Raw genomic sequence first — 27,294 nt, forward strand, 5'->3', positions numbered from 1 at the left:
AATAGTCTTTTGACAGAGTTTCAAGCCTATATGTAGTACTTCTAGTGACAAAAGGGAAAGATGTGTTCTTTATTCTGTCAGAGGATGAGGGATACCTGAATTGTGCTACGTGGTTCACCTATTGCATCATGAACAGTATGTGCCCATCTGTACTCTGCAGTGTACATCTGTGTTAAAGCTGTTACTTAACAAAGTTCATGCCCGCAACCAACTCATGCTATCTTGTCATATCTAAGGGAATCCTGCTGGTGCACAGCCTCTGGAATGGTATCTCTAGGACCCTGTGGACCCTTGTGCCATGACCTGCAAAGATGAAGCAAAGCATGCTCAGTGTATGAGCAGCAGTGACAAGGAGGTTCAGCGGTGGTTTCCTCGGTCCATGTTAAAGCACCAGTGAAGCAACAGTAAAAAGCACAACAGCAGATAGACTTCTACCCAGTCCTAGTTACTTTATTGTCATACTTTAGGAAACAAAAGTAACTCTGTAAAAGGTGGAACAATGTCCTATTTTTATCAGTAAGGTCAATGAGAGCACATGCTGCACATGGCTCTTGAAGGTAATTAATACCAGATTTGGAAAGACAAACTTGTAGCATTGGTCATCCTTTGGAAAAGACTTTTGGCAGCCTGGCAACTAACTCACTGGTCATCAGTACAGTTACTGGAAAGCTGACTCTTCCAGGCACAGTGCTTCAGTCTCATGTAAGTGTCACATCAAACTGATTTTTAGCATCTTAAATGCTCACATTTCCTTCTGGCAATATATGGGTGAGTCTCTGAACATGATGGGAACCTTCTGTTTGATCCAATTTGACCAGATTAAAAGAGGATATACAGGTCAGGAATTCTCCATGTTTCAGGGCATAATTATATCTACTCTTCTCATAATCTGGTTCCTATAGAATGCTTTTTTTCCATTTTTAAATACCTATTAAGCCAAGTTGAAATATTGATCCTGCTGTTCAGAGACAAAGTCATTTGCCTGAAATCACAAAGCTGACCCCAGAAACAACAGATCTATCCATAAGCCCCATTCTCACCGTTCTTCTCATCATTTGGTCAAACATGTAACAGAGTCAAAAGCCTCATTCAACATTGCCTTATCACACATTGTGCTGTACAGGCACAAAATCAAGCTTTCTCTGCAGAAGCCATAGTTCACGCACCAGGTCTAGGTCATGAGTGGAAAGGTGTTAATGCTCCCAATACAGAGAGCATGCAAAAGGACACACTGAAGTAATTTGCTGGAACAAAGCCCATGGCAGAAGACAGGGCTTGTCAGCACTCTTGTGGCAGTATTGAATAAGGCAGATACCAACAACATTAACTCCCCAGCAAGCAAGCATTGACCAAAGTCATTGGAATGGACTCACTGTGTTGAAGGATAGGGAACATTCATACTTTCATTGCCTGTGAGAAATACCACAGACTTCTTTTCCAGATAGGCCAGTGCCCAATGACTTCACACCTTTCTCTGCCTCAGTTTTTGTCATCCATAGAATTGGGAACATGGTGTTGAGTATCTTTGCAAAACATGTACCATTCTGTGGCGGGAGAGGTCTACATAATCCCAAAATATCATTTGTTGTTAGGCAATTGATAGTTGGTACAGATAATTCAGATTACTACTGTGGCTTTTCCCCGTGCTATTAGAGTGAAACTTCTGCCAGCCCCTGTTATGAAGCCATGTGTGAGTTTGATTATGCTTGTGACTGGGTGTAGCATCTCCATGCCTTGTCTCACCTTCCTGCCTCCCCTGAGACCCGGCTGGAGCAGAAATCAGGCAACTAAGTGCAAAGCGGGTTCTGAAAAAGGGAGGAGCGTATGTGCAAATTCTGGGAATCCACCTCAGTTGCCTTCCCCACCTCTTCCCACCACCTCCCAGTGCCCGCCCCCAGCTTCAGCCTGCTGCCTTAAACTGCTGCCACCCTGTGCTGGGTTGAACATTCTGGGCTGCTGACTGCACAGCTGCCCCCGGTGGGACAGACATGATGGGGCTGAGGCTGTGCAGCTGGGCTCCCCTGGGGTCTCTCCTCTCCCTGCTCTTTTCTACCAGCATGGCGGTAAGTGAAGAGACGGTGTTTAGGAAACTGCATCTTAGCACAGAAAGTGGTCTTGGACAAATTCCACTAAAAACGGCCCTCTTTCTTCTCTTCAGTACATTGCTACCAGAGAAAACTGCTGCATATTGGATGAGAGATTTGTAAGTACCTGAACAATTTTATTTTATCTTAAGAATGTAACCAAAGCTTTTCTATGCTGACTATTAACTAGTGTTATCTCTTGAACCTCATCATTGTTTTCAGTACTTATTAAGTGTGCTTTGCTTAAACCTGTCATTTACTGATAGCAGAATATGCTTGGTAAAAGTGTATGGGAGGCTGCACTGTGGATGAAAGCACATATCCAGCAGATGCTACAATAATGGTATGCACTGTTTTCTTGCTGTGTGCACATAGTGTGAAAGTAAACTGTTTCTGAAAATTCAATTACAGCAGACAAAGTCTGCTGCGAATGCCTGCCCTTTTTTATCCTTATCATTTGTGTCAGCAGTGTCTGAAGTTTCCTTTGCTCAAATATTCTGCTCTGCTTGCTTTGCCCCTGAAACATTGCCAACAATGTCTCTTTACTCCTCAGGGTAGCTTCTGCCCAACAACTTGTGGCATTGCAGATTTCCTTAGTAAATACCATCCCACTGTGGATAATGACCTGCAGGAAATGGAGGGACTTTTGCAGCGGATTTCTAACGCCACAGTAACAGCAGACTATCTGATCCAACACATCCAAGGCCTCTATCCTTCAGAAAAGCAGACATTACCAAGTGAGCATATAAAAATACGTACACAACTGAAAAATACTATTTATGTGGTTTTCTTTTTTTTTATTTTTCTTTTTCTTTTTTACAATTATTTTGTACCTTTTCTATTTTACAGATTCAATTGATGATTTCACTCAAAAGTCCAGGAAAATAATTGAAGAAATTATCAGATATGAAAACACTATATTGTCTCATGAAAGTACTATACAGTAGGTATCTTCCACTTCTTTTGTCAGTGACAATACAAACTGTTTTCTTTCTGTTCCTTTGTCAAGTGCCAAAAAGCCTCTCTCAGAAAGGTTTTTTGCGTCCTTGCGGACAGTTCTGCCCACACTGCTATTGGTAGCTGCCTAGCAAGACACAGAATGATCATGAGGATCTGATACTGAATTCTCTGCTCACCTGGATAAACCATTAATTGTGCAAGAAGTGCAAGATAAGAATGCCATGAAGCCTGGCAATATTTTTATTTATGTTTCTCCTGCTGTGCCAGCTATCCTTAAAATATTTTCATGACCTTTGGAGGTCATGAGTTTTTGCTGTAAAGCACAGTATGTGGAATGTTTGTGCAATCATTCACTCTGGTCAGTTTTGCTGCATATATACATTAAAATTACTTCAGTTACCTAGTTCTAAATCATAAGTAACTATAAACTCAGTGATAGTCTTTTATAAGTTGACATGGGAAATAGAATTGAAAACATCATTCATGTTTCTAAAGCTTAAGGATATATTTTTTGACAGGTCTCCCCTTCTATGACATTATGTCAAAGATTATTTAGGCATTCTGACACTTATTTAGAGCGCATATGTTTTACAAATACATCCATAATTGAAGAGGAGTTTATAATTTACTTCAGGAGAGCAAAGTAAAACTTTCCATAGAGTTATATTAATACATTAATTAGTGGTGAGAGTTTTGCTGATTAGAGTCAAGTTTTGCATATGGTTAGGTATTGCATGAGGTTAAACATGTGTTTTCTTATCTTGCCTGTCCTTAACTCTTTATACAAGTGCTAATAGAGGCACCCCATTTTACAGGGGTGCATGTAGCAGCACGTTAGATACATGAGGCATGTATCTAAGGGAAATGAATGAGTATTACACATTCTCAAACAGTGGATACAACAACCCATTTTTATGTCTCTCTGTCCAGACAGTTGACAGATACACATATAATGAACGGCAACAGGATCACAGAGCTGAAACAGAAGATTGCCCAGCTTGAGTCACTCTGTCAAGAGCCGTGCAAGGACCAGGCTGAAATTCAGGAGACAACTGGCAGAGGTGTGCAGAATGTTTCCTGAATGGTGGAGGCTTAATTCAGCTGCAAGTGCTGCCACTTGGCATCACAGCAATGATTTACTTGGAATCTTATGGGTCATAGACTTCTGCAAAGATATATAAAATTGCAAATTGTAAAACCGGTCAGTACAAGTTAGATGCTCTGCAGGCAAGGATTCAGGTGGAACTTAGTTCTTGCTTGGCCTTTTTGGTTAAAATACAATTATCCCAAAATGTGTGGTAAACATGAGGGACATGACTAGAGTTTCCATGGACCTGGGACAAAAAGAATATAACTCATTATCACATTTCTACTAAGCCATGTGGAAAAAAAATTAATTATTCCATTAGATCCAGAAGTATCTTTCTTTGTTGCTGTGGAAATAAATGCAATGACTGTTTTACGCTGCTTAAACTCTACGTGAGATTAAATTCATCTTCACCTTACCAAAGTCCTGTGACCCTTGGTAGTATTTTTAAGGCAATGACACTGAAGTATGTGGACTAAATATCTAACTTGGCAGCAATGGTATTTAGATAAATTGCATTTCTTGCACTAAGAAATTTACACTATAAAATAAATGCAAGGATAGAATTGTAGCTCGATTGAAAATGATCTTTGGAATATCTTTACTTCAGATTGTCAAGACATTGCAAATAAGGGTGCAAGGAAAAGTGGTCTGTACTTTATCAAGCCTCAAAGAGCCAAGCAGTCATTCCTAGTCTACTGCGAGATTGACTCATATGGCAATGGCTGGACAGTACTACAAAGGGTATGCCACTTATGTATTATTGCTATAAACAAACTTTTTGCATCAGCACTGTTTTTATTTACTGACATATGATGCATATCTTTTTGACTGAGGTTATTATTTTTGGTTTTGGTGTTCTTGGTTTTTTCCCCCAGAGACTGGATGGGAGCGAAGACTTCAGTAAAAATTGGGTTCAGTACAAGGAAGGATTTGGACATCTGTCTCCAGATGACACCACTGAGTTCTGGCTGGGCAATGAAAAGATGCATTTAATAACTACACAGTCCACTCTGCCATACACCTTACGAATAGAGCTGGAGGACTGGAGTGGCAAAAAAAGGTATTTGCTTATGATGCTTCTGTAAATGACAGCTTAAAACCTACTGTTTCCACTGCTTCATCAGTTCGTACTGATAAAAGGTCTCTCTTAAAAAATTATGAACTCTTAGACCAGCTAATGTGTGCATGGAACTGCTTTGGCTCCTGAACTTACAGCTGTGACAGCAGTCACTGGGTGTAATTTGTTGCCAGGCACATGTGCCTGTCAGAAGGCCACATGTTGTCAGCACTCATTCATTAGGCAGAAAGAATCAGTTTTCTTCTCTTCAAGTTTCTTTGTCTTACATATCTTATGGACTACGTGATTATTGGTCAGGTTCTATTATTTTATTTTCTATTTCTATTTCTATTATGAACCTGGAAGATTATATATATGTGTGTGTGTGTTGATAATGTGGGTATTTCATACATCACTAAAGACTAATAGTCAGAAAATATGTCTGGTACTGGAGCACAAAAGTTGATTGTATGTGTGTCACTGAGCTGAGGCCCAGTCACATAAAAACAGTATGTTTTAAAATGGTAGGATGCAATAAATGCCTTTTCTGCAGTTTTAACACTGATGCATTTTTCACTTGTGCATGTGCTGGGAATGCAGCATGCTCATATTCAGCACTGCTTTCTGTTCACAGCACTGCTGACTACGCTGTATTCAGAGTGGGAAGTGAAGAGGACAAGTATCGACTGACTTATGCCTACTTCATCGGGGGTGATGCCGGGGATGCCTTTGATGGATACAATTTTGGGGATGACCCAAGTGATAAATCCTTCACCTACCACAACGGCATGCGGTTCAGTACCCATGATAATGACAATGATAACTACGAAGGCAACTGTGCTGAGCAAGACGGATCTGGGTGGTGGATGAATAGATGCCATGCTGGCCACCTCAATGGCAAATATTATATAGGTAAAGGTGTCTTCTAAGTGCTTGTAGTCCAGGACACCGCATTTCAGTGACAAAGGAAAATAAGTCACATTTATAGAGTACACTTTGCCTTCTGGATTTCCCAAAGCTGGCATGGCCCATTCTTTGCAATAATTGTTAACACCAGTAGTCAGAATTTTTGACTGCTCTCCATTCCGAAGTGGGAGAATCAGTCCTGAGAGAAACAAAATAGGGGGAGAAAGGTGGTGAACAGGGTCTGTTAGGACCACCAGGGATGCCATGGCGGTGTCAGGACCGGAAAAATGTATGGGCACAGTAACTATTTTAGAAAGCAACCAACTGTTTTGCTCCAACTGGTGTTTCTTAGGTGGTGTGTACACATCAGAAGATGCTGGTCCATCTGGATTTGACAATGGCATTATCTGGGCAACCTGGCGTGACCGGTGGTACTCCATGAAGAAATCTGCAATGAAAATCATCCCATTCAACAGACTGTCAGTAGATGGACAGCAGCACAACTTAGGCAATGTCAAACAGGTTCGACCACAGGGTCAAGGAGATCTCTTAAATGAGCACAGAACATTGTAATAATTTCAAACACTGAGCATGGGCAGATGAAGTTAAGCCCACTGCATCTTAGAGAAGTTGGCTTTCCCATTTTGTCACAGAAGTATTAGTATTTTAATTTTAGTGCACCTTCTACATTACTGTTTCTTTTAATGGATAGATAAATGGATAGTCTCATGATCAGGAATAATCCCTTGCCTTTGTGTATTTTAAATGCTGCATTTTTAATTCCCAACTAATATAACAATGTATGAACACTATCAACGTGTCATCATAGCCCTATATACTTTTTTCATTAGAAGAACATTAAAATACTCTTTTTTTTTTCTGTTTTAGGTTGGAGACGCATAAAGGACGATTTGAAAAAGACCAGTTTGAACAAGAAAAGCAAATCTTTTCTTAGACACTGAACTTAGCAAACATTACAGAGTTCAGTTTTGACTATAAAGCAACATTGACTGTAAGATACTCAAAACTCTTCCCTGAGCAGTGCACACCTTTGTAGATGGTTGTTTTTTTTTTTTTCTGTACACATTCTCAATACATTTTTGATTATTACAAAAAAAGTCTGAGTTTGTTGTCTGTGGTCTACAGCCAGCCAAAAAAAATAAAGAAAACTTTTGATAGTTGAATGAAACCTACTTGATTCAGTCATTCATGAATTTCACACCTTAAGTTCCTGCTCTTTGTTAGAGGCATGTGTTCGACCTATTTCTTCATAAATGTGACTAGTACCCATAAGTTTTCAAGTCTTCTAATAAAGTTGTTTGGTGACATAGATCAAAGTACATAGCAACTTGAAAGTAGCCTATTTTACTGCTGAAGATTATTTAACTTAGCTTACTGCAAAGTAATGAATACATTTTCAGTTGGGATGTGCTAAGTAGTATTAGTGACCAAGAACAGGTATTTTTTTAATTATCTGGAGTAAAATTCCAGACCATACATATTAACAAGTTTCTCAAATTTTATGAGGAATAAGTTTCCTTTGCTCTATGACACATAGTAGTACACTGTACAGCTATTATTCCCATGTAATCCTCTTTTTTCACAAATATTTAAAAATTACTTCAATGTATTCAGTGCCATGCAACCAAAAAATGTTAAAATTTCCAGCAGAAATTGATTACATGTTACTTTCTTTCTCTGGATCTGCTAATAATTGTATTTTCTTTCTCTGGATCTGATAATAATTTCCCATGTGATTCACATAAGCAAATCTGCAGCACAGATCACGACCAGCAAAGAGTTTGCAATGCTGTCTGAATGTACCTCCTCAAAATCTGATGAGTGCATTTGAGGGCTGTGTTAGCAAACCAAATTTGGTTGGTGGAGAAATTGCTCAACAAAAGATATACCCAGAGCCAGAAACTATTACTATCTCAAGCTGATGCATTAAGAAGTGAAATAGGAGGTGTTCCCTGGTCTTTATTTTTAGCTGCTTATGAAAGACCAGAAGTTTGCCTGGTATTCTCTAAATAGCACATTCAAGTGCTTTATTTTAGAGACAGAAGGACATTGCAGTGATAGAAGAGATCTTACAGTCAGTTTGTGCTGCCTCAACAGTTTTCCAGTTTTGATGCCCAGATGTCTGGTGAGGCTGGTGCTGAGCATCTTCCCTGGATCTGAGTCTCCACATCATGATAAACTGCCAGGTCCCTCTCATTTTTAATTAAGATTTTGACATAGTTGAATTTTTACTCTTGGGCCAAAATCTAAGAGGAATACAGGTTTCTCAGGAGAGAAGAAATCATCATTAGCTAGGGTCAGGTGAGGTTAACAACAGCTTGAGAGGAGGGATGACCCCTCCGCATGACTGAACTGGTATATTTGCACAAATCTGTTGCACCCATGCAACCAGTCATGATGCACAGCTCGCTGCCAGCCTTGACACTCAATTCCTCACCAAGCAAAGCAATTTTCCTGAACATTTTGTGCTGTAAGGCCTCTCCTGTGGCTCCTTGGAGCTGAAGCAGTATGTGTAAAGAGGCTGGAGAGAAGGATGAAAGAGAAGGGTTGGCAAGCCCAGTCTACTTCTTCTGCAAATAGCCACTTGAGTAGCATTGGTTGAGTCCCTTCCACTTTCTGTGTTCAATTTATGCCACCTATGACATGACTTTAAGTTGATATTATTTATATATTTGCAGCATGGATTTTAAAAATATTCCTTTCACCTCTGTCAATTTGATATCTGTATTTACACTCTGCTAGATCAGAATTGTTATTGCCTCTCCTGGTTTAGATTTTGGCTGCGATTTGATGGCAATCTGCTGTAATTACACACATTACATGGATATGAGCTGGCATTTTATGGATTGCTCACCATAACTAAGGTTGGCTTATTCTTCCAGTTGGTTTGCTGATGGGTGTTTTTAAGTTTTCACAAATCATTTTAATCTCTGGAGTGGAGCATTTGCTCCAGTGGTCAGAAGGGTCAGAGTCAGCGAATCCAAGAAGCCTGATCTTTCAATGAAGTCCTATGCCAGAGTTAAGCAGGGAGTCTGCAGGATCCCAGCCCACTGTTGTATTCTTTGGGCCCTGAAAGAAATCTGTCAATCTGTGCCTCTGGAAGCTCCATGCTATGGTATCCAATACCCTATCTATCAGAAAGAGGCCAGAAAAGACCTGTTTTTTCCTAACTCTTAAAAATAGAATAATACTCTCAGTATTATTTTTTTGCAAGCTAGTACATTGCAATTGAACTTACTGCCCCAATTTTGTATACTGAGAGCTGAGCATATTTCTCTTTTCTAAAAATTTTTTTATCATACGTGACCCTCAGACTGTAGCCTATAGTAAAAGTTATCTGTATTTAGAAAAAGCTGTACCTCTCTATAAACTTTATAAAAAGTTAATTAAAGGATTTGGTGGACTTTGTTTCACACCTTGAGCTTGCAGTGACTCTTCCAAAGGCCAGTGTAGCACAAAACAGAGGAATCTCACTCCAAAGGCAAGGGGAAAAAAAAGTGAATGAGGAAGAGGTAGACAAAGAAAGAATCAAAGTGGATGAACTGCAGGACTTCTGGGATATTGCATTGGGAAAATGTGGGACAAAATGCTGGGATTGACTAGTAATGACTTCAAAAGGGTTAGGTAGTCTGAGGAGCATATGAAGAGGAAGTGAAGATGAGAGCTGAGTCTGAAGGAGAATGAAGTCTAAGACAGAGCATCTATAGACAGGTCATGAATGAGCAGGCAAGAGGAGCAGAAGATACCACTTGGAAGCTGGAGGTAGGGCAGGAGGCACAGAGAGCACTGGGCAAAAAAGGTGAGGCTCACATCTAGGGCACACAAACCACCTCTAAATCCCAGACTCCCCGACTGTTACTGTGGCATTCAGCCAAGAGCAGGGCAGATGAAGTGGTGGACTGCACTTCTGTCCTTTGATCCTGAATTAAAGTTAAATCCAAAGTTTATCTAGCTGTTGGCCTCCAGCCTTTCAAACAAACACTGGCAGAAGTGACTGAATGATTGCAGCATGAAAGCAGAGGTACAGGCTGAAGGTCAGGCACACAGATTCAGCCCCTGACTGTAAAGCCTGAGAAGCTCCTCCTTCACCCCAGCTTCCCCCAGCCGTTATCTTTGCAGCAAGCAGGAAACCCCTCTTAGTTTACCTAATGTTTATGATCAGATATCAACTTCTATCCAGTCCCTCTAGCCTTGGTGGCCAAGTTTTACTTGGACCAGAGTTAAGTTAGAGCGTCACCAGAGAGCTGTGCCATCCTTCAGGGTCAGAAGAGGTCTGGAACATGCTACTTGCCATGTCCCCTGTAACCCTGGCGACCAGTGCCTGGAACACTACCTAACAAATTGTCACATCCTATGTTAGCATGGTTGAAAAGGCAGAAATTCTTCTGGTTTATGTGCTCTTACTACTATTGATTTTTAAGGGCTATTAAATTACAAATATAATGTTATTATTGATGATCACAAAATCAAGCATTGACAAACTGGGAAAAGTTAGAACCCAAGTGACATGTCATGTCTGCAATATGAAGGATGCGTTCTTTAGCTGTTGCATAGATTGTAACACATACAGTTAGCAGGACAGGGTGGGGCACAGTGGTCCCTTACTTATAGCTGATACCCTGCGGAATTAGGTGCTATTCCTGCCCTGATCACCCAGTTCCTGTGGGACCACAGGCAAGACATTCACGTCTCAGAGCTGGCTGCCAGCTGTTCCCTTTGAGCCGTGGTGCCAGCAGAGAGAGGCAGCTGCCAGCAATGAGATCTGCACATTGGGTGTGCTCTGAAGACTTCAGACTATCAAAATGTATCCCAAAAATTAATGACTACTTTTTGACTTAACCTTCTCACCAGGTTTCTACAACTGTGAAACGGGGAAAATTATGGCCAGGGAATGAAAGTAATGTACCATAGGAAAATCCTTGAAGCTTTAAGCAGTCATGGTTATGCTTAAGCATGGTTAAGCTGATGATGCAGAGCATCATCCTACAATGAAAAAGAGTGTACAGCTCTGGGCAGATGCTTGCCTGTCGAGCACCATCCCCATGCTCAGTGTGAGGCAGAAGGGGTTCAGTGGAAGAAATGTCATATGTGATCCTGTGGTAAAGCACAGTCCATGACTGTATGCCCAGGGAGAGCCCACGAAGGTTGCACCTGCAATTCTTGTGCTCCTGAGCATGAAGATCACAAGCTTGTGATTTTTCACTAGACTTTGGTGTCTATTATAGAGTCAAAAATTGAGTTTTTCTGAGTTTGTGTGGGAGAGTCTCCATGGACCTCAGTAGATTGTGTTCAACACCAACATGCAGGCAAAGCAATGACTTCCTTTTTCAAATATCAGCTCTTTGTTTATGCAGTTAAATGCCCATCACACTGTGTGTGTTTTCCAGCAGGTAAGCACTGCTGGATCCCACTAGTGCTGACATACATCTTGGTTGACTGTCCAGTTACAAGAAATAGTTTTAGACAGATTTTTTCCTGGAATTCTTGGTGTTGCCCGCATGTTGGCGTTGAACAAACTTATCTGGAGCAAATAACACCAGAAACTTGTGCAAGAGGCCTTAAGTAACCACTGAAGGGGGAGGGGGGCATGTTTGTTTTTTCTACAAACAGAAGAGAACATAATGATTAATCTCAGCTTCTCATTCAGGTTTAAATTGCACCAAAAGAGTGGCAAAGAACATCCTTTCAGTTAGAGTTCTTGCTCTTCTCCTGAAGATGATACCTGTGAGGATCCTCTGTGTGCTCCTGTGCCTCAGCATAGCCTGGGTATGAATTTGCTTACTTGATTCTTTTTATATCTTTCTGTTTTGAATAGTAAGCATTTATTTAATGTTCATTCATGAGATAGATAAATTTTGTCCATCACCTAGCTTGTAAAATTCAGTGCACACACATATGCAGCAGCTTAGTGTAACCACTTCACTGACGAAGTTTCATCAGTACTTTTGGAGTATCCAGCCCTCTGTAGTTTTGCTTAACTCGGTTTTGCAGAATCTGCCAGGCTTCAGGAGCAGCAAAGCAAATCCATTAACATGAATTCAAACATTCATAGGTGATGCTCTAAGTCTTAAACATTACTAGCTGGATGCTAGTGGCTCCAGCCATTCAGGAATTTTCATGTTTATTGGGATGAATTGTGCTTTCCTTTGGACATTATTTCAGCAGGATCTTCTACCTACAAATGACACACAAAACCTTTATTATGAAAGACACATTTAAAAACAAGGATTCTTGTAGCAGCAACATCAGCTTAAACTACAGCTAAGTAGGAATCAAATTTTTGATAAGGAGATAAAATTGTTTTCAACCTGTACTAATATAACCTTTTTTTTCCCCCATTGAGGACTCAGTCCATAATCTTATGTCATATACTTTACGTTTTTCTTTGTGACTGTTTTTTTTTTTTTTTTTTTTTTTTTAAGAAAGAGCTTGTTTTAACAAATGACAGAAATTATAGGAAGCAGTTGGGACAAAACAGAAACAGTCATATTGGAGTTGTCAATACCTAAAGGGCATTTTTGGATATATGTGCTACTTTTAGGGGTCACTTGGGCCAGATCAAATCATTAATTAATCAAACTACTGAATTTGAATCTGCTGATTTTAATAAAAACATTCCAGTTCCTCAGAGTGGTTCTGACCCTGGAGATTAGAATTAAGATCACTTTCTCAGCTTCAGAATTAATCATCAATCATAATAAGAAGTAGTCATTAATATTTTCAAGCATTAATTATAATGTTTGAAAAGCACAAAAGGTGTATAGAGGATTCCAGTCAGACCTAATTATGTCTTAAACATAGCTTTCTTTAATTAAAAAAAAAGGAAAAAAATTATGGTCTTTTACTAAGTGATAACACTGCAGGAATCTTTATCGTGTTTTGGCCTGGAATTAGCTTGTATATCACTTTTTCTTCTCAGGTTTGAAGAAAACCTCAGCGTATTTATTTTTCTTCTTTCCACTAACACAGTGAAATCCATCCATCACTGAAATTGTTTTTTAAATTGTGTTAGTAGCTTTCTTGCTCTTTTCATCAGGCAAAACCATGCTACAAGCTTCCAGTTAGCAACTGTGATTAAAATCAGAAACACTAGTGGAAAAACTCATATATCTGTAAGCTACTTGTGTGTAGACTGAAGGTGGTAAAGTGACAATAAGAATTTTAGAGCATTGCAGCTTATGGGAATAGTATTTTTTAAGTATTTATTTTTAATTTTCCAGTTTCAGTGTAATTTCAAGTTAATTTTATATTTACACACAGGACAAACTCTGTGGAATGGTATTATCATAATATCATCACTAGCTGAGCATCACTAGCTATCTACATAAAAGCATTAATTTTAAGAAATGTAAAGCTTTATTCTGACAAAACAAACAATATCATATCTTACAAGAAATGTTGGAATAAAATCCTTGCACTGTTGGGTGTGATGCTTACCGGATGGCTGCGATTGCCAACAACCAGCTGAGTGTGTGAGGACACTGAGCATTGTGTTCCTGCTCTCTCAACAGCTATTCACTGAACCCTGGTTTTACTTTTTCTCTTTTTCCTCCTGGCAGGCACAAGATGGAGAGAGTACCTTTGAACAGATAGGTGGAGGAGTGCGTGGTCCCAGGATTGTGGAGCACAAGTCCCCGTCCAGCTGCCAGTCTGAGAAGAGCTGGCCCATCTGCGCGGATGACGACTGGGTGAGCGATTGACACTGCGGGGACAAGGGGGACTCGTCCCTAGGGCACCCATGGGCCTCAGCTGGATCAGCAGCTGGATCACTACATCAGGTGCCACAGGCCACCACGGGGTTAGGGCTGAGGTAACACTTCAGGTCAGGGCAGCCTGCACAGATGTCCTGTGGGAAACAAAGGAAGAAAGGGAAAAATGAAGACAAAAGAAACAGGGAGATGTTTGCAGTGGTGCAGAATGAGAAGAGAAAGGAAGTCTGGAAAAGAAGGATTAAATAAACGAAGGCTCACCCTAGAAAAACATAAGAACTGTTTCTTTTCAGAATTTTGGTATTGCCACTTTTGGAGTTCATAAAAGTAAGGTACCAGAAAGAGAATTGTGAGAAAAAGAAAATAAGTAGCTAGAAATCACATACACTCACTAGTTAATTTTTAGGAAGTCAGATCACAAGATGCTCAGTAAACTTTTCACAATAATTTCCTAGATGTCTTTGCATATAAACTACTAATTTCTCTCTTTCTTGCCTCTTGCATCTCAGTCATTTTCTATTCTCCATTTATTTGATGACTTCTTGGCAAAGAGCTTAAGTCTGTCAGAACATTAAGCTTTTCTGAGGAAAACTTTTCTTAAAAATGCTAGCCTCTAACATCCTCCCTCAAACTGGATGACAGACTTCTTACAGCAGATCTTTAGGAAATATATAGATATACAAAAAAATCTCACCCATGAGGAAAGAGGAGAGGGGAAACTAAAGGTTTACTTGTTCCACACCCCACGGTTATGGCAGTTTCTGAGTACGTGCTTCACAGATTCCATTATACGAGGATTTTAGCACAATTATTTCCCTCTTTCAATTCTAGGGTACCAAATGTCCATCAGGATGCAGAATGCAAGGACTGATTGATGAAAAGGACCAGGAATTTAGTCACAGAATAGACAAAATCAAGAAACTGCTTTCAGATAATCAAAACAACTATAAGAAGTCCAATCAGATAATTGTGGAAACTGTAAGTGCACTAAAACCAAACCTGGACAGTGCTCAGGGTGAGTATCTCGCACCCAGTTTTACTATCCAGTACTGAATTACTACTTTTTTGTGAATAAGCCATACGTAGTGAAAGTAGGGGCTGCACTGGATATTATTATCAGCAAACAGAACAATCATATTAATAGACTCTTAACTAGTTATCAAAAATAAATTTAATCTGCTCAGTACTATGAGAAATATGCTCTCAATTATGTGTTTAATTACATATTTTTAAATATGATACATATTTAGGAAAGAAAAGCACATGGGCATAGCTGACTGTGAAGCATTTTTGTTTCAGAGCTTGATGAGACTTATGGTCGCCTGTCAGGAGAACTGAGACGGAGAATTGTGACATTAAAGCAGAGAGTTGTCACACAAGTGAACAGAATTAAAGCTCTGCAGAGCAGCATCCAGGAACAAGTGGTGGAGATGAAGCGCTTAGAGGTAGGTGTCTGCTATGCACTTCCCATTCTCTCCCGGCCTTAGCTACAGAAAGGGGATCTGTCCATTATGGTGAGCAGTACTCCAGCTGGGAGAAAACATGGTACAACTCTCACAGGACCTGACTTGCTGAGACAAATCCCCAAATGAGTTGCTTTCTATCCATCCTGGTTTTCTACTTCTGCTCTGTAGGAACCAGCGTGAGTTCCATGAGTTCCTAGTCCCATCTGTTGCTTCTCTCTCAGGCCACAAGGATGCTCCCTTTGCTGATAACTGCTGCTATATGAGGCACTTCTCCTCCTGGAAAGAGCTGTTGAGTAGTTAGAAAAGGGACGTGCTCTGTCCATCCCCAGTACTGCCACTGCTGCCCACAGCTAAGGTTGGCATGAGAACCTGTGTTCCCAAGTTGCAGCCAGTTCGTCTGATGGTAATGCAAGGAAAAGTCTTGGCACAAGCAGTGGTTTTGCTCAAAGGCTCATTTTGATTCCTAGAACAGAAATCTATCATTTGAATCATTTGAGAAAGCAATGGTAACCCCAAGATGTCAGACCTCACAGCAGGGCCATGACAGAGTCTTCCCCTCTCTTTGGAGGGCCCATTTCTGTCCCAGTCCCCATGGACCATGTCCAACTCTGCAGCACTCCTTCCAAAACCAGGAAGACACCTCTAAACCCCAAAAATAAAGGTAGCAGAGATTGGAAACCTTCTACAGTGTTCTTTTGCATGGAACTCACATGCATGGTGCTTTTGCACATGTTGTATTTACAACGGAAATAAACCTATGATGACATCAAAACAGAACTTTGGAAAAGCTCAGCTGTAGGTGGGAGGTACTAGGGCAGCTCTCACCTTTCCTCTGTTCAGTAGAAGATATCCTTGCTTGAGAAAGTTGGGAAAGCTCCCTAACCAAATTACTTCTCTCTGATTATGTAGGTGGATATTGATATTAAGATACGAGCTTGCAAAGGAACCTGTGCTAGAAGTTTTGATTACACGGTGGACAAAGAAAGCTATGGCAACATCCAGAAGCAGGTTGCCCAAGCCAACTCCATCAACTTGCACCCCGAGCTTCAGACAACCACCTTGAGCACACTGAAAATGAGGCCACTTAAGGACTCTAATGTTCCTGATCATTTTAAGCATAAGCCTCTGCCAGAAATGCAAGCTCTGAACATAATTAATGACATCAAGCAGATGGAAGTGGTATTAGAAAGACCAGAAACAGACACAAAACCCGCCCGAGGTGACAGCTCATATCACACAGCAGAAGCAAGGGGGGATGAATCTTCATACCCCAGCAAATTAGTTATTCCTACTCATGGGAGAGAAACCCTTAGTCTGGAAGGCAAAACCTCCTCCGCTGTTCGTAGATGCACCAAAACTACTACCAGAAAAATCGTCTCTGGGCCTGATGGCCCTAGAGAAGAAGTAGTTGAGAAAACAGTCTCTTCTGATGGCTCAGATTGCACCTATTTACCTGGAAATGTTGGAGGGGAAGGGAGTACCTACCGTTTTAGTGGTGCAGATGGCTTGCACAAGCTAGAGACTGTATTCCCTGAGCTAGAGTCATTTTTTGCCCCTGACTCTCCATCCACTGCTACTAAGCACGTTAGTGGATCTAGCAGCTTCACAACCAGCAGACGCACACCTGGCACAGGCAGTAGCCACATAGGTACAGGAGTATCCAGTCACTCAGGGGCTTATGGGGGAAAAGACAAATTTGGCGACTTAGGAGAGGAGGAGGAAGATGACTTTGGAAGACTTCAGCCATCTGGATTCCCATCTGGCAGTGCAAGTCACTCCAAGACTGTAGCGACCAAGAGCAAGGGAGGCTCTACTTTTGAAACCAAATCAGTAAAGATCCGTGAAATAAATGAGCAGCTAGGTGGGTTGGAACATGAACAGAGTGCAGAGGATACCCCAGACTTTCAGGCACGCAGCTTCAGACCATCAGGAGGGAAGCGAAGGACACCCAGCACTGGGAAAGGTAGTTATTGAGGTAATGGAGCCAAACTCCATCCATAACCAAACTGACTCATTGATTTTAGATACTGAAGTACAACAGTGTGATGATTAAACGCAAGCACTGTGTCTGTTACCACCTCAGAAACAAAAGGGAAAATATTTAATTAATACTCAGGTGCTACATAGACAATTCACAATTTAAGAAATATGTAAAGTTTTCTTTCCTGAATTCTTTTTAATGTTGCCTGTCACTATACCTAGCATATTCCAAGATGTGTTTAACAATTTTCCTCTGAGCTATTGGTGTTTGGATTCCTCTGAACCTTTTATTAAATTTTGCTGATATCTTCTGTCAAACCAGATCAACTTTTTTTTTTAGACTGTGATGATATCCGCCAGAAACACACTTCTGGTGCCAAAAGTGGCATTTTCAAAATCAAGCCAGCGGGATCCAATAAGGTTTTGTCAGTTTATTGCGACCAAGAGACCACTTTGGGAGGATGGCTATTGGTCCAACAGAGAATGGATGGATCAGTGAATTTTAACCGGACCTGGCAAGACTACAAGAAAGGTTTCGGCAGCGTGGATGGCAGGGGGCAAGGAGAGTTTTGGCTGGGCAATGAACACCTACACTTGCTGACTCAGCATGATACTGTCCTTCGGGTAGAGTTAGAGGACTGGGATGGAAATGCTGTGTTTGCAGAGTATCTTGTACGGGTAGGGTCTGAAGCTGAAGGGTACACCCTTGCCGTGTCTTCCTACGAGGGCACCGCCGGGGATGCCCTGGTTACTGGCTGGCTGGAAGAGGGCACCGAGTACACATCCCATGCCCAGATGAAGTTCAGCACCTTTGACCGGGACCAGGACCACTGGGAGGAGAACTGTGCCGAGATGTACGGGGGGGGCTGGTGGTACAACAGCTGCCAGGCTGCCAACCTCAATGGCATTTACTACCTGGGGGGCCACTACGACCCCAGGTACAATGTCCCCTACGAGATTGAAAATGGCGTAGTCTGGCTGCCATTTAAAGCCTCTGACTATTCCCTAAAAACTGTTAGAATGAAAATCAGGCCCATAGAAACCCTGTAGAAAGACAGGCCTTTAATGCGTGTTATGATTACAAGTTGAAAAGATTTTTTTATATATGTATGTATGATGAACCTTTACCCTGTGAATTTGAAGGCAACTTAGGACATTTGGAGATTAAAAAATAAACAGTGATTAATTATCAAAAAATACTTTTTGGCCTTACTTTTAACTGACAAGGAAATATTGATTAAAAACCCTTTTGATATGAACTTTGATTATGTCTTTGGCAGCTCACACATTGACTTGAGATAAAATTTTTAATTTGAATTATTTACTTCATTTTAGGGGTGTTAAATAAGTAAAAATATTTAGAAGTATGTTCACAATGAAATCCTGCCTCTACTAACATGGACTGTGAAAGTCTAAGGAAGTTCAACATTCACAGTCTCACTTCCATTTCAAAGGGAGCACAGCAGCAGTGGGAGCCAGCTCTCAGACAGAACCAAGTGTGGTGTGGGTTCTCACTTTTGCCATAAACCCAACATGGAGTACATTTTGATAAAGAATGCATGCATTTGAGGACTGACTTTAAGAATCTCCTAAGCTTTGATTTTATAAATATGGACATAGAACTTCCATCCCATTGATGAATCCTAGACAGCTTACCATGCATACTTGCAGCTTCAAAATAAGACAACTCCATGATAAGTCATCAAAATGCAACTCCCAAAACAGGCTATTATTTTCTAGCAACCACTAAAAGGTTATGACTCTAACCAGAAAAAGCAAGATGAGGAACTACCTGAATGTTTCTCAGCACATATGCCAAAGAAGAATTCTTCTAAGGGTAAGGGGCTTAAACTAGCTTGCTGACAGTGTGTGGTAAGGATCTTGTAGAAAAAAAGCTGGCTGGATGGAATATCAGTGATATTGGTCACACAATTACAGAAGACCACATTGTATTTACCTTTATACTTTATGGCATAAAATTACACAATTATTTACACTAAGTAATATTTCTGTGCTTCTAGAAAGAGGCACGAGCAAACTTCCTTACCTGTAATCTCACTGACATGTTGCATACCATTTAACAAGATCATCAAATACTGCAAAAGCAGCTCACTTTTAGCCTTTTTTTTTTCAAATACAGCCACTGTCTAATCTTTTCAGAAAGATTGCTGAAGAGCATAGACATCTTTACACTCACATGTGAGGAGGGGGTCTGTGCTTTTGGAAAATGGGTTTCCACTTGCACATTAAGTTTTTGTTCCTTAGCCTCAATGGAAGCCTGCCTGTGTGATGCTGAACACCCATGTGCTCCTTTAGTGAGAAGCTGCCATTATGTTTCCTTCTTGTCCTCCTGGGCTTCACAGATTAAATAAACACTAAAGGTTTCAGGTGGGATCCATCCACCCCTAGTAATCTGGGTCTCTTCCTTTGTGGAGGAAGGCAGACCCCTTTGAGAGATGTTCATTCTGTCTACCAGGGTTGAGAAGTCTTGTCTTTGCCTGCTCAAGGGAGCACAGACTACTAGGTTTGGTGAAATATTCAACTTCCACTACTTTATGACTGGAGACATTAATTATTCTACTCCCATGATAGGGATTGTGTAAAAAACCTATATGTGTGGAAGCAAGTACATGACCATGTCCCAAAAAAGGACATATTTTATCCAGCAACAGGATTTGAGCCAAGGGACCTACTGGTTTGTTCAATACTCTTTTCACTTTTATTCCTTCTCAACTTGTTACACAGGTAGTTACTGTTACTTCTATAATACAAAAGAAGATAACTGTCTCTTATTTAGTGGAATGCATTTTCTTCTCCCCAGATTATGCATAAATACTTTGGAATAATATTAAGAATACTTTAGTTTTAAGACTTCATTAGTTTTTACAAAACATTTAGAAATAATCCTCTCCCTCTTTAAAAGAGATACAAAAGACCTTTGTAAAAGAATTAAACAAGTTGGTTTTATTTTATGAGTGTTATTCCATAATAGTTAATTCTGTCTTGTGCACAAATGAAAAATGGGAAAAATACACTTTTGAGTTATTTTCATCAGACAGATTTAGAGTTACATTTGACATAGCTTTTCACTTTAGGTCACAATATGGTTGTACGTACAGATTTGGGTCTCATATATAAAGATAACACTGAGTACCATGCTAAAAAGATAACCACGTACAAATACTAAAAGAAAATCCCTGATTCTGTACATTTTGATAATGGTTACTGTGGAAAGTATGGCCGGATTTTCATGCTCATCTTCTTCATTGAATACCACGACCCTTTCCAGTTCATCCATACGATACCATCATCTGTCCCATGTTTTGCCATGTCCCAGCTGTAGGTCCCTCCCCAGTAGTATCTGCCATTGGGGTTGGCTGAGTGGCAGCGGTTGTACCACCATCCACCACCATCTTGTTTGGAGCACTGTTTTCTTGGATCTAAAGTTAACCTGATGAGGGGGGGAAAAAAAAAAAAGGCGTTAAGAGTGACATCTGTAATACACGCTAACAGATCGAGTACACATACCTGCCCGTGCACTGAAATTTTCAAACCATAATAAACAATTTAAGTTCTTGCTGAACTTTCTACAAAGGATTGACCATCACAAGCGTGTGCTACACAGTGCACTCAGAAAGTAAAGCAGCTAAGAAAAACAAATCAAACTTTAATTGCACCTCTTGGGGAATGTCATTTTAATTTACTGATTGATAATTACTGTTATTTGGAGTTCATAATGATAATTACAATAGCAATGAAATTTAAAGGTAGAAAGCATGTATGTCTTCCCCAACCTAAACAATTCCTTTATTCACGAATATGTAATCAGGTATTAAGCACAGGTCAGAGATACAATGCTCTATTTTCTACTTTAGAACTGAATTCCTGTCTTCTGAGTAGGCAGAACACTGCTTTTTAATGGACATGCTACCTGCCTTTTTCCTTCAGGACCCATTATATTTTACTGGAGTGAGTACCAATACTCTTAGTTAGTGTCCTCAGCACTGCTTCTGTTGGTCCCTGACTATGAATACATTGCATCCAGATTTGCTGCTTTGTCTGTGGTAAGTCATTCATGGAATCAATAAAATTCAGCATGCTTACTTCTTACTTGGTTGTGGACTGTCACTAACCTAATATATACTTTTACCTATCCTTGGCTATGCCAAAAGAACTGCATAGACATTTAGCTGGTAACTTGCAGGGACATAACATATTTTGACATACTACAAAATGCTGTGAAAACTAATGGTAAATTACAGAAATATTCTATATTCAGCTCTATTTTTATTTAAAATGTCCAGTGCAAGTACATACCATCCATCATTGTCTCTGTCATAAGTACTGAAGTACATGCCATTGTGAATTGTCATTGTCCTGTTTTCTCCATGTAATTGGGAAGCTCCTTCCATCAGCGCATTGCCTGCAGTGCCTTTGTAGTTACTAACTGAAAGCTGATACTTGTTTCCTTCATTCTGTATGGTGAAACCTCCATAATGAGCTGATACTTTATCACCATTCCAGTCCTCCATTTCAATTAGAACTTCGGTGGGCCCTATTTTGGTAAGCTGGCTGATCTTGTCATTTCCAAGCCAATATTCACCTGAGAAGGAGCAAGTGAGAGTTCTGTGAAACAGACTGCAATATACTTCAAGGCAACTTTATTATTTGCCTATAGGTCTGCTGGAGTGGATTCGTTAATTTTTAAAAAATCTAAGAGCTCCAAAAAATAGGAGAAAAAGGTTTCACTAAGAGCTGTTCTTTGCATTTTATGCTTGGTGTTTTACCTGGTGTATCACAGTAGTTCTTCCCTCCACTCTTTGCAACATTTCCAAATCCTTTTTTATACTGATCCCATACTCTTCCGAAATTAACACTGCCGTCCTGGCGGTTCTGAATCAAAGTCCAGCCTGCAGGAGCAAGAGTATTTAAATTAAATTACCAGTACAAAAGGAGGATCAAACATTAAGATACAGCCCTTTTAACTTCGCCTCAGGACCAGAGGAGCATATGGCTTCCTTGCAGCAGGTCCTTTCACTGCTTTTGAGATCAGCTTTCCCCCTTTTGCTCACACTTAAGTAGAACCTTGCTTCATAAGGAAAGGTGGAAAAAGCAGAACTTGAAGGACAGCCCTGGTCTTTTGTCAAGTGCATTGGAGCAGGGTAAGAAATGAGCCAGGCTGTCCTTGTCGGCCCACCTATGCACCATCCATGATGGTCATGGTAAGATACATACACAATTTATTTCCAGTTTCACTATAGAAGTATCCTATTCTGCAACAGCAGATGACCTCAACAAGACTTCCCAGAATGAGTCAATCAGATTTAATTATCAAGTAATTACAAAAGGCATAATTTCATATTTCTTTCTATAAAATACAAATTACTAATATGATTTTGGTATCATCGATAAATTAATATTATCACAACATAGCTATTTCACACTAACCTCCATTATCTGTTTCCATGTCACAGTATACTCTGTATGGCTTGACGAAAGGATCTGGCTGGATGAGGTACATTTCGGATGTCTCGCCTCCCTTTCTGATGATATCCTCACATTCTACAAGAATAAAACAGAGACTGTTACTGAAAGACCTGTGAACTTGAACAGTTTTCTTATCTTTTGGTTTGCTGTTATATGGGAACAGTTTTAAATATCTATACATAATATTTTACTTTCATTTTGATTTCTGTATTACATCAAGTGAAAGAATCATGGAAAAAAGATTACTGCACTGTGCAGCTTTTCCAAAGAGGAATTTCTGAAACTTCAAACTAAATGATGCAACACTGTATACCTTACAATGACTTCTTGAATTAGACAAGCTTTTGAAAGAAGAACCTTTCTTGACTGAAAAAAATCAAGCGTACAACTATGATAGTCACAAATTCACCTTACAAAGGCCCTGAAGCACTCATATCTTTAAAATCCTACTGGTCATTTATGAAGACTGATATTGGATAAGAGGATCTTTGATCTGACAAGTATAGTGATCCAGAAAAGATTTTTTTTTCATCTAGGATTTCCATCTTTCCTAATACCCTAATCAATTGTACAGGTTTCAGATGCATCTATCAGTTTGCATAGTGACATAAATGGGAGAAAATATGTCATTATATTTGAATGAGTACCTTTGCCTGAAACCACAGGAATATTACAGGAAACAGTACATGGGGAACGGCAGTAGTCCACCTGGGTTGCAATGGCATTTTCCAGTTTTTGTATCTTTTTATGTAAAGTATCCACAACTGCACGAAGGACCCTGAGGCTGGATGGGATATTATTGTCCAGATTATCCTTTATATAACTATACTGCAATTCCACTTCTGTGTTGTACTGAGAAAGTAAATCATCATTGTCTAGAAAAGCAAAAAGATGAAAAGCAGATTAGTTTTCAACATATTTCCCAGTTAGGAAATGATGAAGAGCAGTTTATGACACTCAGTTCATTTATAATTTGAGATGCCACTAGGAAGGAACACAGGAAGGGCATTTCTTTTGCTTACTTTTCTACAGTGTTCAAAAACTATGCAGATACTCTCAAGGAAGAGGTCCATGTGTACTGTTGTTTCTTTGCTACCTAATAGATTTATCAGTGGTGCTTTACACTGCCAAAGAGCAGTAATTCCCTTCTTTCTGGGGAGCCATGGTGCCAATCCAGAGGCTGGTCATAAATGGATTGGATGGACACAGGAAAACAGGTAAGGGGACATAGGAAAACAGGTAAGGGGAACATGTTAATGATGTACATTTAGAGGCCTCATATGAATCTTTGCCTCTCTCAAAGGATGTTTTTAAGGATTTAAGAGGCCACAGTCACAGAATCCTGTTTTGCTAGATATTCCATGGTATTTTTGATTTTTTTAAGAAGTCCCACTAAAAAGTAACTGTAGGAATGCCAGTAAGACTTCAATATCATTTACACTAGTAGTTCATAGAAATAGCATACCTTTTCTTTGTTTTTGCCTCTTTACCAGTTTATCTTCTAGAACGGTCACATATTCGTAGAAAGTTGAGGAGCTGTCAGAAAGCGTGTTCACTTTAACTTTTAGATCATTAATAACTGGTTTCACTGTTTTTTCCTGTTTTAGCAGTGTAGTTCGCAGCTCACATCCAGTTGGACACAGCACTCCCTTAAAAGAAGGAAAAAGGGCTGTGAATAAAGAAGTTCTAGTCCCATCAGTGAACAGCCATACCTTTGAACACAGCAAAGAGTTTGTAATGTGAGAACAGGTATTTTAGCATCTAGATAAGCTTTAATAAACTTCATTTGCTGGCAACTTCCACACTCAAACTTGTGCTTTGTCACTAAGATGCCTCCCAACATTGTTACAGCTTGCATTTTCCAGCAGGGATCATAGCAGAGACAGTGTGATAGACTGCTGCAAGGGGTGTGCTGGATGTCAAGCGTACTTGTATGCAGTAAGAGCTACAGTGGTGACTGAGGGTAGACTAGAACTACATTTTGAAACAAATTTTAATAAAGACATGGGAGGATGGGGTTTTTTTGGTCCCTAGGGTTCCTTAAGACTGTCTGAAACTGAATCCAGAACTTCTGCAGAGGTTTTTTCTGTCCTGAATAGTTACCTATGCAAAACCAGGTGCAAGGCACAGGCTAACCCACAGACACTTCCTTTTCTGGTTTACGGTTCAACTCTCATCTCCCCATCTTTGCTGTAGGCTGACTTTGCTATTAATCCCATGCAGTCCTGGCAAACCCAAGCAAAGTGAAGAAAAGCTGGACTGCTTTAAATGAATGATTGTCCTTTATTTGGCAAGGAAAACTCCCATGTTGGCTGTACTAGAAGGAAAGGACAGTACGTCACCAGCTGTCTCAACAGCCAGACACCCACCAGCTCCTCCAGCGCATGCTTGCAGCCTCCGGCATCAGGATAGACAATCTGTTCCTTCTTGTCCCCCGTCTTCCCCCTCTTCGGGGGCCGGGGTCGGTATCCAGCCCCGCTGATGGGAGGTGCCACAGGTCGGAGCGTGGGCGCCATTTCACGCCTTTTGTCCAGGGGTCGGTGGCCTCGAACGTCAACCACGGGGCTCTCATCCTGCACAGCCAAGGGGAGACGAAACTCGCTGAATCTGGGATGGCTATTGCAAAAGAGGATGCACAGGGTGGAGGCATCCATTCAGCACTATTTAGTATTTTAAACAGCAAGGAAAACCAGGAAATGGAATGAAAAAGCCCTAATGGAAATGTTATACTGACATTATGTAAAAGTCATTGCTATCCCCTCTCTTGTAAGACTAGTCACATTCTCCATACCTAGATATAGATAAATTAAAAAGTCTTCAAACCAAAGTAAAATAATATTTCAATAGCCAATTTTGACCAAGGAATAAATCTTACATAGTTCAGAGCTACTAAGCACCATGAAACCTGAAGTAGTACACTATAAAAAAAAAGTAGACATCCTAGGGGCTAAGAAGTGTATTCAGGAGCACATTTTCAGTGTCCCAGATTTTACTGGGCTACAGGAATATTTGTAAAGTCTCAGAAAATCAGGCCACAGTCAAATACATCATCAGGTCTCAGGACACATACCAGTTGTTAACTGGTGAAATTAGGAAAACCATTTAATAACATCTCTCAGAGTAGGTTTGTAGAGCTCTCTCTGATACATACGTTCCCCATATCTACCAGAAATGGCAAAGCCTAAGAGGCTGAATAAGGAAAACAGGCCTGGTCCCTAAGCATTTTTTCAAAGAAAACCATTTGAATTAATAATTGTTTGAGCTACTGAATCGAAACCTACAGTCGTTTCCAATTCCCCTCAGACTTAGACATTTGAAAGGACACAGCATCAGAGGCTTCAAGTAGTTTCAAAAATAAGCAGCATATTAACACAGAATTGCTGAAAACACAAAATTGCTGAAATTTAACACATTAGTGTTATCAGTAGTCAATGTGCAGACACAAGTGCTCAGATTGTCTGAAAGTCTGACCAATTTTTACAGGGATTTTCAAACAATAAAAAAGTGTACCAAGATTCTAAATTGTGTTTCCCCCAAAATATTTTACTTAAACCATTATTTTATATTGATTCTCATTGCTTTTCCTTCTTTTTAGCAATTGCTACCTCTTTATTTCCAATGTTAAGCTGTATGAACTGGTAGCTTGTTTGGTTTTGTTTTTTTTTTAATGTCTACTGACTCTGCAGAAAAGTTTTTACTGTCTTTGAGACAGGACATGATTAATTACATATTTCTACTCCTTTATACCTAATACTAATTGTCTGTAACATCATATGTCAACATTGCTCAATTAGTATCCTTAAATAAATTCAGCTAAATAACTAATCTTACCTAATCTTACTAATCAAACATTCTTCATTCCCTACAGAAAAAGAAATAGGAAGAAAATATCTCCAAGCTCAGAAAATAACTATTATGGAGTTACATATAAAAAGTCAATTTTTTGAACAATTCAATCGGAAAAAGAATATGCACTGGATTATCTTTTCCCATAACTCACATAAGCTGAGGAAGTCTAGCATGCAATTAAATTAAATTAATTATTGATGACTAATTATGAATCAATATCAGCATTACAACCTCTTCGTCATAGTCAAGAGAGCCCTGGGACTGAACGGAGGAAACACAGAGCAGGAACAGCAGGAGCAGTTTCATGGTGCTGGCTTGCTTGAGCAGCTCAGTGATCTTCTTTTTTCATCAGCTCTGACAGGGAGAGATCTCCTCTGTTCTTTTATATATATGCAGCAGCACTAATTTCCAGCTTCACAGTGATAGGGTCAACTCTTCTGAGCAATCAGAGTTTTTTGTTAATATTCAACTCTTCACTCTGTGCCTGAATATATCAGTTGTTGAGCAATTCCTCTGGAAAACTCTTATCTATATGTCCCAGAGACCTCTATTGATGCTGGCATCAAATGTATGTTCAGATCCTTAAAAGTACCTCCTGCTCAGATTACACAAGGTTACCATTTTCTCAAAAATCATAAGTGTTTTAAAGCAACTGGAAAAGTGAATGGCCAAAGAAAAAAAAAAT

The 27,294-nt window shown here is 40.0% G+C and overlaps 3 protein-coding genes across 4 annotated transcripts; 2 read left to right on the forward strand and 1 right to left on the reverse strand.

The window, feature by feature from the left end:
• Nucleotides 1-1,939: 1,939 nt before the first annotated feature.
• On the forward strand, nucleotides 1,940-7,124 carry FGG (fibrinogen gamma chain). The gene is made up of 10 exons (XM_068187225.1): nucleotides 1,940-2,063; nucleotides 2,159-2,203; nucleotides 2,638-2,821; nucleotides 2,934-3,027; nucleotides 3,975-4,105; nucleotides 4,742-4,875; nucleotides 5,010-5,194; nucleotides 5,826-6,103; nucleotides 6,450-6,619; nucleotides 6,986-7,124. The coding sequence occupies exons 1-10, from the start codon at nucleotides 1,989-1,991 to the stop codon at nucleotides 6,998-7,000; spliced, it is 1,311 nt and encodes a 436-aa protein (XP_068043326.1). The 5' UTR covers nucleotides 1,940-1,988; the 3' UTR covers nucleotides 7,001-7,124.
• Nucleotides 7,125-11,746: 4,622 nt separating this feature from the next.
• On the forward strand, nucleotides 11,747-18,449 carry FGA (fibrinogen alpha chain). 2 transcript variants are annotated; one of them, XM_068187237.1, is made up of 6 exons: nucleotides 11,747-11,884; nucleotides 13,678-13,806; nucleotides 14,659-14,842; nucleotides 15,127-15,272; nucleotides 16,203-17,268; nucleotides 17,614-17,752. In XM_068187237.1, the coding sequence occupies exons 1-5, from the start codon at nucleotides 11,834-11,836 to the stop codon at nucleotides 17,265-17,267; spliced, it is 1,575 nt and encodes a 524-aa protein (XP_068043338.1). In that variant the 5' UTR covers nucleotides 11,747-11,833; the 3' UTR covers nucleotide 17,268; nucleotides 17,614-17,752. The 2 variants fall into 2 exon arrangements, with proteins under 2 accessions (XP_068043338.1, XP_068043337.1); XM_068187236.1 differs by having other exon boundaries at nucleotides 11,748-11,884; nucleotides 16,203-17,256; nucleotides 17,614-18,449.
• Nucleotides 18,450-20,210: 1,761 nt separating this feature from the next.
• On the reverse strand, nucleotides 20,211-26,930 carry FGB (fibrinogen beta chain). The gene is made up of 8 exons (XM_068187248.1): nucleotides 26,841-26,930; nucleotides 25,130-25,333; nucleotides 24,226-24,409; nucleotides 23,408-23,635; nucleotides 22,722-22,835; nucleotides 22,061-22,183; nucleotides 21,591-21,876; nucleotides 20,211-20,724 (listed from the first exon to the last, which is right to left on the reverse strand). Exons 1-8 carry the CDS (start codon nucleotides 26,913-26,915, stop codon nucleotides 20,496-20,498), a joined length of 1,443 nt encoding a protein of 480 aa, XP_068043349.1. The 5' UTR covers nucleotides 26,916-26,930; the 3' UTR covers nucleotides 20,211-20,495.
• Nucleotides 26,931-27,294: the final 364 nt, after the last annotated feature.

Source organism: Anomalospiza imberbis, chromosome 4 (assembly GCF_031753505.1).
Source record: "Anomalospiza imberbis isolate Cuckoo-Finch-1a 21T00152 chromosome 4, ASM3175350v1, whole genome shotgun sequence".
Taxonomy (NCBI): Eukaryota; Metazoa; Chordata; class Aves; order Passeriformes; family Viduidae; genus Anomalospiza; species Anomalospiza imberbis.